This window comes from Monopterus albus, unplaced genomic scaffold (assembly GCF_001952655.1).
Source record: "Monopterus albus unplaced genomic scaffold, M_albus_1.0 scaffold19.1, whole genome shotgun sequence".
In the NCBI taxonomy this organism is placed as follows: Eukaryota; Metazoa; Chordata; class Actinopteri; order Synbranchiformes; family Synbranchidae; genus Monopterus; species Monopterus albus.
The window spans coordinates 2,641,093-2,654,485 of record NW_018127899.1 but is presented as its reverse complement, the minus strand read 5'-3'; the positions used below and the strand labels follow the sequence as shown (position 1 = coordinate 2,654,485).

The 13,393-nt window shown below is 42.8% G+C and overlaps 1 protein-coding gene across 4 annotated transcripts in view; it reads right to left on the bottom strand.

The window, feature by feature from the left end:
* Nucleotides 1-2,737: 2,737 nt before the first annotated feature.
* The window catches only part of pot1 (protection of telomeres 1 homolog), a 45,813-nt gene continuing 35,157 nt past the window's right edge, over nt 2,738-13,393 (bottom strand). For 3 of the 4 annotated variants that reach the window (XM_020593490.1, XM_020593488.1, XM_020593489.1), the window contains exons 11-20: nt 9,858-10,042; nt 9,283-9,371; nt 7,835-7,861; nt 6,461-6,617; nt 5,871-6,079; nt 5,568-5,703; nt 5,219-5,301; nt 4,323-4,417; nt 3,549-3,654; nt 2,738-3,050 (exon numbers count right to left, since the gene is read on the bottom strand). In XM_020593490.1, the coding sequence (XP_020449146.1) occupies nt 2,911-3,050; nt 3,549-3,654; nt 4,323-4,417; nt 5,219-5,301; nt 5,568-5,703; nt 5,871-6,079; nt 6,461-6,617; nt 7,835-7,861; nt 9,283-9,371; nt 9,858-10,042 (1,227 nt within the window). In that variant the 3' untranslated portion in view covers nt 2,738-2,910. Of the gene's footprint in view, nt 3,051-3,548; nt 3,655-4,322; nt 4,464-5,218; nt 5,302-5,567; nt 5,704-5,870; nt 6,080-6,460; nt 6,618-7,834; nt 7,862-9,282; nt 9,372-9,857; nt 10,043-13,393 lie in introns of those variants that run through there. The other variant, XM_020593491.1, reaches the window with a different exon arrangement.

Below are 13,393 nucleotides of genomic sequence, written 5' to 3'. Positions count from 1 at the left end.
TGGTCCTCCCGGAGATGCAGATGCGTCCATGGTCGATTTTTACGGGCACCTCTCCCACACTGCATCCACTTTTCCCCAGCTGAATGACATTCTTCCCGCCCGTGCGTAAAGCCCCCTCCTCGGATACAGGTCGGATTTGCGGCGCTTTATACCGCTCGTTGTTTTTACGCACAGCACGCCGGGGTGCCAAAGTCCTCAGCAGATCAGAGGATGACCTGTTTACAGTATCCAGCCATGAGGTGTGTGCCCTTACACCGCGGGTGTCCCTAGTATCCTCCACGCTGAATGTGCGCCATCTCCGGCTCTGCGCGTTCCTGTCAGCGGTGGTAGATTCATAATGAGGACTGAAAGTTGTCTTTGTTTTCTGCCACTGGTGCTGACTCGCCACGACCTCTCTGCACAGCCACAAACAGAGTAACTTCAAGACCTGAAGCCGCATCGTGTGGTTCTGTCTAACCCGTGACACGAAACAGTGAGATCCACGACGATCGATCCATCTCTCTGGTTCCCGATGATCAGCTGGCAAGACACAAACATGAACTTTATACTGCTACAAAATGTTGTCTCTCCTCCATTTTCCGCGCAAACAGCTTTCATAACAGCTTTCGGTTGTATAAAACACATGAACTTGTAGGGTTCCAGTGCGTTCTGGAGCGGCTCTGGTTTGGAGGCATCACCAAGACACCAAACACCAGAGCGGAAAAGGTGGAGACTGGGTGGAGAGCTGGATCCCAGCTGAAGTAGGTCCACCACCGTTCCGAAATGTTTGTGGGTACAACCGCTCCGGAAAGCTCGGAGATCAGGGTGGGGAGAGATGCAACCGGAAAAGACGCCGAGCTTCGCCTGAGAGAGGATCCCTGAGTGGGAGGAGTAAGGGGGCAGTCGTCTGTCAAGCCTCTGATCCGATAATTAACTGTATAGAGCCTATAACACACTGAACTGTCATCTGTGTGAGATCATCCACCAGACCAACAGTGATTTATTTTCAGTGACACTGATAAGCGCGACACTTGGTAAAACGTGCATTTTTGTAGCTCATTCAACAACTAATACACACAGCATATACAAACCTGGATGTTGAAATATTCAGTTTTCTTTTATTGTCATGTGTATTAGCTGTTGTATGACTCTACAGTTTGATATTAAAAGAAACACAGAAACATTGTTGCAAGAATTTTCTTATTGAATCTCACTGAATATCGTTTTTTTTAAACTGTAGAAACGTCCCAGCATGCATTTGCAGGAAACTGGAAGCCAAAGTGAAGAATTGTTGAGTGGAAGGAACTTTAGTGAATAAATATTTGCAGGTACTGTGCGCCACCTAGCGGAGAGTCCGGTATTACACGTGCGCCCCCTTGCTGCGCCAGTTTAGATCCTCAAGATCTATACAAGACATCGTCACAGGTTTGGGGCTTGTTTGTCACCTACAGGTTTTAAAAGGATTTTCTGCAAACCAGGTGGCATCAGTGAAACTGGAAGTGTTTCGGTCTCTTTTTGGCCCAGTGTGTGTTGACTGGTAGCTGTGGTCTCTGATGGCCTTCAGGATATTGACTCGTGATTTGAACTTTACCACAGCCTCGCTCTGGTGTGGGACACAGACGTTGCTCTTCTCCAGTGTCCAACAGCAGTTCATGGGAAAACAAGTAAAGCAGAGAAAGAGAAATATACAATATTTACCAGAAGTCATATGGGAGTTTTTTTTAATTCCTTGATCATTGTATAGAAAAATCAAAGACATACAAATAAGAGCATTAAGAATATGTGTGCAACCAGAAGTCATATGGGAGTTTTTTTTTTATTCCTTGATCATTGTATACAAAAATCAAAGACATACAAATAAGAACATTAAGAATATGTGTTCAAAAAGGGATACATTACTGATTTTTGTACTCAGTATTTGTGCCCCCCTTTGCTTGTATCGAAAAGAAATCCTGTCAGTAAAGGATCAGTTCGTGTTGATGAAGTGTGTCCTGCTGCGAGTTGACCAGCAGATGGCACCACTGCCGAGGCTCAGACCAGGGACACAGAAATGAAAAACAGTAAACTAAGTGATGGCTGATGGTTAACATTTAAGTGACACACCAACACTGTGACATATCAGAAGCTAAAACTGCTGCATTCTCCTCTTTCACAGCTGCTGCTCTGTTTTATCCTGAAAAATATCAGTTTTAACTGCAGCATATTAACCATGCAGAATTGACTGACCTCTGATGTCCAGTACTGTTCTGTAGGTTACGTTGGGGAAAATCAAATGACAGACATTTCACTTCACAATGCAGCACTGTGCACTAAAGGTTTGGTTTAAACATGAGATAAACAAGACTAACGACTCTGTGAGACAAACTAAATGCTAAAGTTGGCATCCTGACAGGCCGGTAATGACAAGATGCAAATGTTACACACAAGATGCAAGTGTTATATGTGGTAAAACATTAAACCCCAGGCGATCACAATTCACCTGACAGGGACCTAAATATTAGTTCAGACACGTTAGTCTGACATTAGCGCCACCGGAGCCACTAGCATGGCTAAAGATGGTCCTGGGAGCTGCTAGTTTGGACCTTACCAACAAGCAGAATGTTTTGTGTAAAAGGATCAGTTTGTTTGAGGTGGTGAAGGTTTGATAAAGGTTTCAGTCACAGACTCTTATCAAGCTGGCCGACAGCTGTAATGGCTCCCTGTTTCAGAAGGCATTCCCTGGCTGTAAAACAATCACTCATTAAAATGATTTAGTCTTTTATTTTGAAAGAGTCATTAAATGGTACAGGAAACAGAAGTTTTAAACATACACTAACATTTCAGGCATTTCACCTACATTTATTTTGTATTTCACAATAAATAGCAATAAAAGAAACCAAGACAAAAACAGGAACAGTTTTGAAAGAAACAGACCCGGGACCCGCAGATGGTTCAGGTGGGCTCGGGCTCAGATTGGGCACACGACAGTTTGGTGATGGTGGTGTGGCAGATCTGGTGACAGGTTTGGTTCTGGACCCCGTCGTCTTCGCCTCTGTAGGTTGTCAGACACAAGTCGAGCCAAGGGCGCCCACCTGAACACACAAGTAAAATACACCTCTGTCCTGAAACCCTCATGGTATGTACAAGTCAAGTGCCCGCTTGAGTGCAGGTGCACTGCCCCTCAGATGCCTTGCTGGTTTTATTTTATTCACACAGAAATAAGAGGTAGGTCAAATCAGATGCTATCACAAATACATTAATGACGACAGTGAATCTAACCGTTAACTGAGAACTTTTTCCTGTAAACAAACAAAATGTGTTTTCACGATTTCTTATTCCTCACATTTCCTTCTCACATCTTATGTGGACGTGGCTAAGGCACAGGGAAACATAGATGCAATTAAGGGAAGTGAGATGCAGCCTTAAAGAACATGGAGGCTTCATCTTCTTTGTCTCAGCAGGTTAAAGTTTCAGTCCGTCTCGTCACTGCTTTGTAACAGGTTTACTCTGAAACTGACAAACCTGTTGAATTTGATCTATATTCTAGTTGGGGTTAATAGTGCTGGGGCTGGTGAGTTTGACAGGCGTACCTGTACTGCCCCCTGGTGGACACAGGGTCTCCACTGTTTGACGGACGCTGTTCTGGGCCTCCTGATTGGCTGCTACATCCTCCGCTGACACGTTAAAAAATAACTCCTGGTGGAAGACACAAAAGTTAACAGATAACTGTTTCAGGTTCATTTGTCACAGAGAAAACTGTGTAATCACAACTAACGAGGACTTTCATTATTGATTAATCCGATCATCTTCCCAACTGATTGGTCTATTTACTGTCAGAAAATACAGGAAAGGGCCGTTTCAGTTTCCTGAAGCTCAAATCAGTTTCTTCAAAAATCCCCGTTTGCTGACTGAAAAACATAAAAATATACTTTTAAACAGGACAAAGAAACACACAAAAAACAAAGAAATGGAAAAGATTAAAATAAGGACTGTTTATTTTTCTATGAAGAATCAAAATAGATGCCCGTTAATTTTATGGTCGTTTATTTGACTGTTACTGCTCTGAATCACAACTGAAGCTATAAAGTTCCATAAAAACATTAGAAGTCTGGTGCTGGTACCTTTTTAAAATGAATAAAACTTTATTAATCCCTAGAGGAAAAAAAACGGTTTGGTTTCTCATGCACAGAGCAGACAAATTAAAGGCAAACTGCCATTATAGTAATAATCCTAATACACAGGCCTCTATGATTCTGGTAAAAGTCCAGTCAGACAGAAATAAGTAAAGTGAGTTTCCTCTTCCTTGTGATCTAATCTCATCTGATCCAGAGTGAGCGGGACTTTAAATGTGATCTGAAACTCACGGCATCCCTCCACAGGAACACGGCCAGCGTGTCGGTGGCATCCTGCAGCTCGAGTTTCATCAGCAGCACGAACTTCAGCAGCTGAACACCGAGAGCTGCAGAAGACCAGAGACGATAAGAAGGTGTCTTATTTCACAGGAGCTGAATCAGGAGGAAGGAAAATGAAACAAAACATTATGTTGAAGAGCAAACTTTTCAGGGGTTTTAAACAAACCCAACATGTCAACACAGAGGAAGTTGAAGTTGAGAGCAGGGCCTAGTGTTAAATCACGGCTGAGACCTCACTGACTGCAGCCAAAGTCCAAAAACAAAGAAGCCAGTTAACGTGAAAAAGAGAAACATTTGACTAACTATAATGAAAGAACTGCAACAAATCTCAGTCCATCCTCCATCAGGGAGCTTCCATTCCTTTTTTGTTTTCATATTTCGATGTCCAACATTAGTTCTGATGCCAGACTGGATCCTCCTGAACATGGAGTATCCCAGTCTTATACAAACCTGTGCAGAGATGCTCGTCGCTGATGTTTCTTTCCAGCTGCTCTTTGCTGGAGGCGTTTGCTGCTCTAACTTCTTTAAAATACTCCAAAGGTGTTCTACTGAATTCACATCAGGAGTGGTCAGGTCACAGATTTTCAAAATGTGTGTGATTTTTACACTGCCATGTTGGAAACGCTTCCTGAGACTGGCTGTTGTCTTCTCATTCAGCATTTGGGCACACTCACATTCACAGTGCCATCTGTAATCATAGTCTTCCTACACCTTCTGCACTCCTGCTACATCAATTCACCGCCTTGGCCACTTAGCGGCAGGAGAACAAGATTAAAACACAACGCTGGTATTTTAGTGCTACTTGTTTCCTCTGACAGTCCAGAGATACAAGGAAAACTCTCACTCACCTTCTGCAATGATCTTCTCATCGATCACCTGGACTCCTTCAGCAGTCGGCTCCCTCAGCACAGCCTCAGAGCACCGCTTGCACCTGAAGCACGCACAAGAAATCACAAAGAGTGGTGGTAGCTTGTTGACAATTTTAAACAATGCACCTCCAAAGTGTCCCTCAGTCAGAAGCAAATGGAGGCTAATATTGTTGTATGTGACCAATCATCAGCAAGGAGCTGCATGCAGACAGTGTGATCACAGAGCACGAGAGTGCACTGGAGGCCCGGTTACATCACTGTCAAGGTTCACAAATGTTCTGCTGAAGCCGACTGTGCTGTATCAGTGCATGTGAGGCTCATCTCTGACCCATAGTATCTCTTCCTGCCCCTGAACAGGAACGGCACTGACAGGTCGAGTGGAGCCAGGCGACCTTCTGACGACCTCACAGGGACGATGTTCTGGTAGCTGGCCGCTAGTCGACACGTTTCCTCCAAAGTGGAACCTGCAGGACACCAGAACCTCTGTCACCTTTATCCTTTCAGATGATGAAACACTTTTGTGTAACTTGCATGATCAAATCCCCTAAAATCTGTTCAAAGCTTCAGTGTTTTTATTTGCTTAAAAAATGCCACGTTAAGGCACGTAAACAGTGTCTGATCAGACTGTTACCCCTGAGGAAGATGAGCTCCTTGGTTTTGCCCTCAGACATCAGCTGGGCAGACAGGTGAATGTGCAGAGTTCGGTTTGAGGATCCCAGGGAGACTCCGGGGACATCGACCTGCCCAGAGAGCGCCCACGGCGGGGGAGTGCAGGCCCCAGAGTCTCGGGACGCCTCAGAGAACAGACCTGCCACCAGCTCATCATCAGGGATGTCCTGCCTAAGGTCACAGTGCAGAATCAGGAAGTCACTGATGAGACATTTACCTCTAGTGGCAAATGTGAGCAGCAGGAGGAAGAACTGAATCTTAGAGTACAGAAGTATAGTTCAAATGAATACCACTTTAATAAATTCATGTTTCATTTTGGCTGTAGAATGAATTTCAAAGTCATATTTATCATCATTTACATCTCTGACAAATCTAAAAGGAACTCAGTGAGAGTCAACGTGCACCAACTTGATTCCTTTGTCTAAAACTTCAGCCACAGGGGAATCTGTTTGTTTACACTGGATCTGAAATGTGCTGCATCCCCACTAAGGAATATAGGTTTAATTAGTCGTGTGTGTGTGTGTGTGTGTGTGTGTGTGTGCGCGCGCCTACAGAGATGTGCACTTGCTGCAGTACAGTTTCAGAGCCTGGTGGAGCATGTGGGGTTCATAGGAGCTCAGCTGGACTCTGACATGGTGAACTCGACCTGGATCGGACTGCTTCACTTTGGACAGTGTCACAGGTTGTATGTCGTGACTGCAGCATCTCTCTGAACACATAAGACAGTCAGACACGGGCAGAATGACTTTCAGCAGTCAAAGCACCACTACTAACATGAACACACAGCAGACTACAGAATCTGCACAGCATCATTAAATAAACATAACCTCAGCCATTTTGCAGACGCCCCACAATCAGAACGTTAAATTACAAAACTGAAATCTCTCATGATCTTTACATCCTTCACAGAGTCTTGCATGCTACTGACTGGGTTTGTAAAATGTTTTCCACAAACAACGTCAGCGAGAAGAAGCAAATATTCACAAATCCATCAGTTTGGAAATATTTTCATTATGTTCTGCACTGAGGTAAAACTACACATGATTTACAGGAAATGGCTTAAAATCTTCCAAAGACACAGTCGGAGGAAAACACCAGGGAATGTTATGTTCACTGACTCAACTTTGTATTCTAGTGAAGTTTATCCATACTATATTGTGGTATTTCCTGAGGTGCTAATAACTCATCTGACCTTCAGAGAACACCTTCAACTCCACAGAAGTTTAAGATCATAAACTAACTGGCTCCTCTGCCTGTTCAGACATTTATCAACATGACTACTCTGAACACACGTATACAGAAGTGTTGGTCTGTGCCCAGTATGTGTCATTTACACTCGACCAGTCTGCAAAGGTTTTTCACTTTCCTTACTGTTGTACTTTTTAATGTCGGCACATTCTTCTCTGAGGAACAGTCAACTCATATATATTTATATTTCATGAAGAAACAACTGATCTCATCCACAGTGCTGAGTAACTTTCTTTTTCCCGTTTTTTTTATTTTTTTTATCTGCTTCTGTTTTTGTTTCCCGTCTCGTGTCTGATCTTTATTAGACTTGACTGAACTGTTTTCTACTGAGGACCTTGAGCTTCCTCCCCTGCACAGATCCAGACGTTTTAATTGTCTGAGCAAACAAAGACTAAATTCTCTGAATGTTTCTGACTTGTCTGCCTTTGACCTGCTTTACAACATTTCTCTTTGAATTCTGGAAATCCAGAGCTGCTGAGAAACAACAGAAAGCAACTGCCACCAGTTTGTTCATCTCCACAGTCTGTGGAGGAGTGTGCAGGTCTGAGAGTTGGGGAGGACTGAGAGAGAAAGGCAGTGACAGCTGATCTGACAAAAACAACTGATCTTCAAATGCTTCATATACACTTTCATTTGTTGCAGACCTGCTGGGCAGCTGTGGTGTGTTGTGTGTCATACCTGTACCGCACTGCACCGTTTCACCACCTGAAACACAGACAGAGGAACCATCAAGGCCTGAACCAGTGTTCAGAAACAGACTAATCGATCTGCGATAAGTAGCACAAGCCACCGAACACACAGTGAACACACCTGAGAGAAACATTTCGTTAGAAGGTCTAAAACAAGCTGCTGAGTTCAGCTCATCTCCTCCAGTGTCTGTGTATAATGCTCATAGTCACAGTGACCAGTTTCTTAATACTAAACAGCAATTTGTGTAAAAGAAAAAAAGGCTGAAAATAAAAGTGGAGGAGTTGTGATTCAAGTACAACAGGTCTGTTTCCTTCTTAAATCACTGCTTTTAAATTGAAACATTCACAGCAGATGAAAAGCAAATACTTGTTCAAGCATTATGCAAACAAGGACTTTTCACAGGGAAAGTAAATTAAGTAAATTAGGGGCGAATTTGTGAGAAAGAGCTGCTTTCATTTCTTTGGGATATATGTCATGTATAATTACAACTGGTAGATCATGGGTTCAATCTAGTTTTCATAATCTTTCCTCACCTGCTAACCTGTTATTTAAAAAAAACCTGCTTCTCTATGTTTAAACTGCCTGAATTAAGCTTTTATACTGAAACATTCATGCGCTTCTTGCAAAGAAACAACGCCCTGGTTATTTTGTCCACACAGTTACACAACAGACAGCAGTCCTGCACATTTGAGCAGAGTTTTTTCATGTTCTTGAGCTGAAGCTGTTTGTCAGTGCAGAAACATTCAGGTCACAGTTGCACTTTGGATGTTTTATTTTGCCTCCAGTGAAGCGTGGGCTTTTACAAGGCCCTGCTAATGGAAGCAGCTCCCTGCAGCTCAATCCCACCCATACTTCACTCCATCCATCACTGAAGAGAACGGTCTGTCTAAACAGTCAGGAAATTCCTATTTCTGCCTCTGGCAAAACAAAACATTTCTTATTGGATCAAAGACTGGCAAGCGGCTGCCACCCTCCTTCTTTCTTATTTGCACAATAAAAATTAAATTTCCCTTCTCAGTCGGCTGTGAGCAGACACTACAAAGCAGACTTAAGAAATGTACTGTCATAGCAGCAGCCCCGTGATACTGCACTGCACTACTGAGCACTGCTTATGACCAAATGCAAATGTCACCGTGATGAGTCTGTGACAGTGACAATGCTACTGACCAGTAACCTGCCGAACTGTTAACATGAAGGCCATGCCAGACTGAAGAATGAGGAGAAAACATGTGGGCACACGAACATTAGTAGCAAATCTGATCCATCTAATAGTTCAGATATTTCAGTCTGGACCAACTGGTTAGCAGCAACATGCGTCGAGTCGCCACAAAACTCACTGAAAGAAGCTTAATCAGCTGATCAGTTGGAGCAGGAGCAGCATCTTCCTGCAGCTGCTGACTGGTCAGGATGCATAAAGTTTGACCTCAGTTTCCTACCTGGAGACTCTGGTGGAGTGCTCCAGACATCCAGCAAGTCTGAGTCACTCAGTTCGTCGTCGTCATCCTCTGTGAAGCCCTCAAAGACTCTACAGATACATAAACAACAGACAACAAGAAACAGACTTGTACATAAACACACAAATCCTGGGAATTAAGCTCAAGTTGTTCCAGTGAACTTAATCAAGTCTACATTTAAAAAATGGACTGAACCATTGATTATCTGATATACACCACATTGTTCAGTGCACTCTTTAAACCCAATGCTCAAAACTTTTAACCTTTCAAATTAAAAGCTATAATCTTCAAAAATGGGTGGATGGAACAAAATGAATTACAGACATGAGGTTTGAATTTTGGAACAAACTATGACTGATCTTTGCTAAATGAATCCATTATGTATCCTGTCAAAATCCAATTCACACATCTCTCTACACTAACACTGCCTTGGTCTTTTCTGCTCTTATTATGCTGCACTACCAGACCCAGAGGTCAGTGTGCAGCGAGAGGTAGGTTTCCTGTAATGACTTTATTTTTAGCCTGAGTATTGTGTGTCCCTCGTCTGTGTGCCACACCTCTCTAGCTCCTGCACATCGGGGCTGTTCTCTGGAAGAATCCGGATCCCTCTGCCATATGCTGTCCCTCCATGCAGGTGAAAAGCCAGATGATCCACTTCCACTGACTGGCTGCTGGTGAGACCGGGCACCTTACTGGATCCTGGGATCGCTCGCAGGTTGTAGATCCTCAGGAAGTCACTGGGCTGAGGGGGCGAACGAGAACGTGAACACATCAAAATCATTCATTAAAAATAAGAAATGCTGGTTGATGTACTGGAAACGTTTTATTAGTAGACAAAAAGCAAGAGAAAGAAGTTATGGAGACTATAAAGGAAATAAATTCAGTTCAAAATAGAAGGTCAAAGATAGTTTCGCATGTATTATGAATTCAATGTTTTTGAAAAGACTTGTCAAACCCAGAACCTTCTTGCTATGAGGCAACAGCATTAACCACAAAACAATAATAATTTTTGCCACTCGGGCGGAGCAGAAGAAGCTGTAACTAACCCTGACAATAATCATCTCATAAAGTAGTTGTGGCTAACGTGTTAGCAACAGCTGCCTACTTCTACAGCCAAGAGATCCACATGGTCACCCTACCGAAGTCATGTTGGTGTCCATTGTTCTGTGCCTCCACCTCCTCCTGCCAGAATATATGGATCTTAAGCTGTTATCTGCTCCACTGTGTTTACCAGCTAGTCTCCAACAGTGTGTCTGCTGTTTGCTGCTGAGCAGGTGGTGGACATCACACCATTTTATTATTATAAAACTAACGATAAAAGTGGCTTTTAGGAATTTCTAATGTGCCTACATGCATGTAAACACAGTTCAAATAAATCAGACTCAACAATAACAAACATGCTTCACAATGATTCATCCCAAAGTTCCATCACACTCTTCACCCCCTGCAGGTGTTTCTAGTTTTCTGGTCAGTCAGTGTAGACTACATCAGGTGTTATCCATCAGCAGATGGCAGTGTTGCACCAAACCTGCAGTCAGTGTGGCACTGATGCACAGGCTGTTCAAAGGACTTGCTTTGGAGGGTTTTTTTATTTATTTTTAAATCTCCCAACTCTTCATCACGAGCCTGCAGCCGACAGAAATCTGTCCTCACTTTCATCATCAACACACTGATCGAATGTCACAGGGCCTCACTCCCATTAGATATTTCACTGAAGCCTCCATACTGATTTCACATGATCGATTATAGTCAATTTGAGGGCCAGATATACACATATATGACCTTTAACTGTTATAGCTGGAGAGCACAAGAATGATTTAGAGTGAATCTTCTAGTAGCTGTGGCTTCTTTTAAATCCATTTTCACCATTTACTGAGAGTCACTGTCGTCAGCGAACACATGAACTGGGAGGACTGGAGAGCCACCACAACACACAAAAGCATTTCTGTTATCTGACATTATCCTTTAAAGAGCCCACAGCACGCCTTTCCTTGTTTTTTTTTGACTCATCTACAATGTTACGACAATGAATTATCATCTTAGATGTGACCTAAAGCTCAAAGAATGACGGGGTCTGAATGACAAATGAATGGGCTCTGAAGGAGGTGCAAACAGCCACATATGTTCTTGTACAAGCATTTTAGATTGTCAAGCACACCAGTTAATTTTAGAATTTAAATTTAGAAGTCTTTCAGCTATAAACAGATTTTAAAAAGGGGCTCTGAAGGAGGTGCAAACAGCCACATTTTCTCTATTTACTCTGCATAGATGTTCACATAAATGGAGAAAAAAAAATCCAAAATAACAGGGTAAATAAAAGACCATGAAATCTTCTGGTACATTTAGGCTCAGCTTTCAGGCAACCGCTCCAACATCTACTACCAGAAATGAATCACCAGTCATCAGCTCTGTAATCCCATCAAAAGATCTGAACACAGTAGGGTCAGCTGATTAGCAACCTATTTATCTCCATTTGATTAAAACAGGTTTCCAAAAAGTAAGATTTAATACAACAAAGACCAGAAGAAGTGCTCTCCTCCGTTTATTTGGGTGTATATTTTCATTTCAATCCTCCTCATCCTCAGCAGCACTTTCTAAGTACACAGGAAAACATGCAATTTGAATATGAATCATTATGAAGATCATAAAAGTCCCACTGAGACCAAACAAACAGAATCCCAGACTGTGCCTGGGTTTCATTTCATCTCCAGAGACCTGGATGTTTAGCAGAAATAGACAGAAGAAAACAACCATAAGTACTCAGGAGTCTGGTTGTGTTTTCTCAATGCTACATGAGAGTTTAACAGGGAACAGGTGCAGAAAGAAGAGGGAGTGTGACTAATGTTAGGAGACTGTGAGAAAACACCAGAGGACAGACAGGGGGGCAGTCGGCTCTGATCTGGCCCGGGTGAACCCTCTGTAGCAGGCCTCGGAGGCCAGGTGTGACTGTAACAAGCAGACATTCAGCTGAGAGAAGCAGAACTGAGTTTATATGCAGAACATGACTCATGTGATCACAGGACCAAGGTCACAGTATGTCCAAAAGCACAGCAGCTTACTGAGGACGAATTTGTAGATGAAGGTTGGAGCTACAGTTCTTAACCTCAGGTGGTAACAAAACTTGAATGTTTTCATTTTCATTCATCTATTTTCATCTGCTTTTTGTACTCCGATTCATTTAACTGTTCTCCAAGCTGGACTTAAACACCTCTGGGTTTTTTGCTAAGTGGACAGAAGAGACAAAATGGACTCCCATGTGCGGCCTGCATCAATACGAGACCTTTTCGGACACAGTGCTTCCCTTCTCCTTTCAGTTGGTGAAGTTGTAGCAGTATATTCTACTTTGCTCACAGATGGTAACAGACTCTCTGACATCTACAGCGAGATGATGCTGGCATCTAAGAGTCCACATAAAGAGCCAGGTCCATAAAAACTGTTTGCCCAGTTTAGTGTGCACAGAGCCCAGATCTCAACAGCAACCAACACCCTTGGGAAGTAGAACACAGATTATGGTCCAGACCTCATCACCAACATCAGAGACCTCACAATGCTCCTGTGTCTAAATACAAACTAATTCCTGCAGCCAGGTTTTAAAATCTGGTGACTGTTGTGGGTCACATGATCTATTAATCAACCCTAGACCTAAACATAGTTATAACTCATTTGAAATTCTCACCCTGAGTCTCTCACACCCAAACTGGAAAACTCAAAAGCCTGTTCTGTTTGTTACTGTATACCGTCCACCTGCTCCTTATTCAGAGTTTTTAAGTGAATTGTCAGACTTTCTGTCTGATTTAGTGCTTAGTACAGATAAAATAATCATAGTAGGCGACTTTAATATTCATGTAGATGCCGACAATGACAGCCTCAACAATGCATTCTGTTCATTATTAGACTCAGTTGGCTTCTCTCAAACTGTAAATAAACCCACTCACTGTTTTAATCACACTCTTGATCTTGTTCCGACATATGGCATCGAAACTGAACACTTAATAGTTTTTCCTCAAAACCCTCTTCTGTCTGACCATTTTCTAATAACTTTTGAATTAGTAGCAATGGATTATACTCTATGTGGGAAACAATTCCACTACAG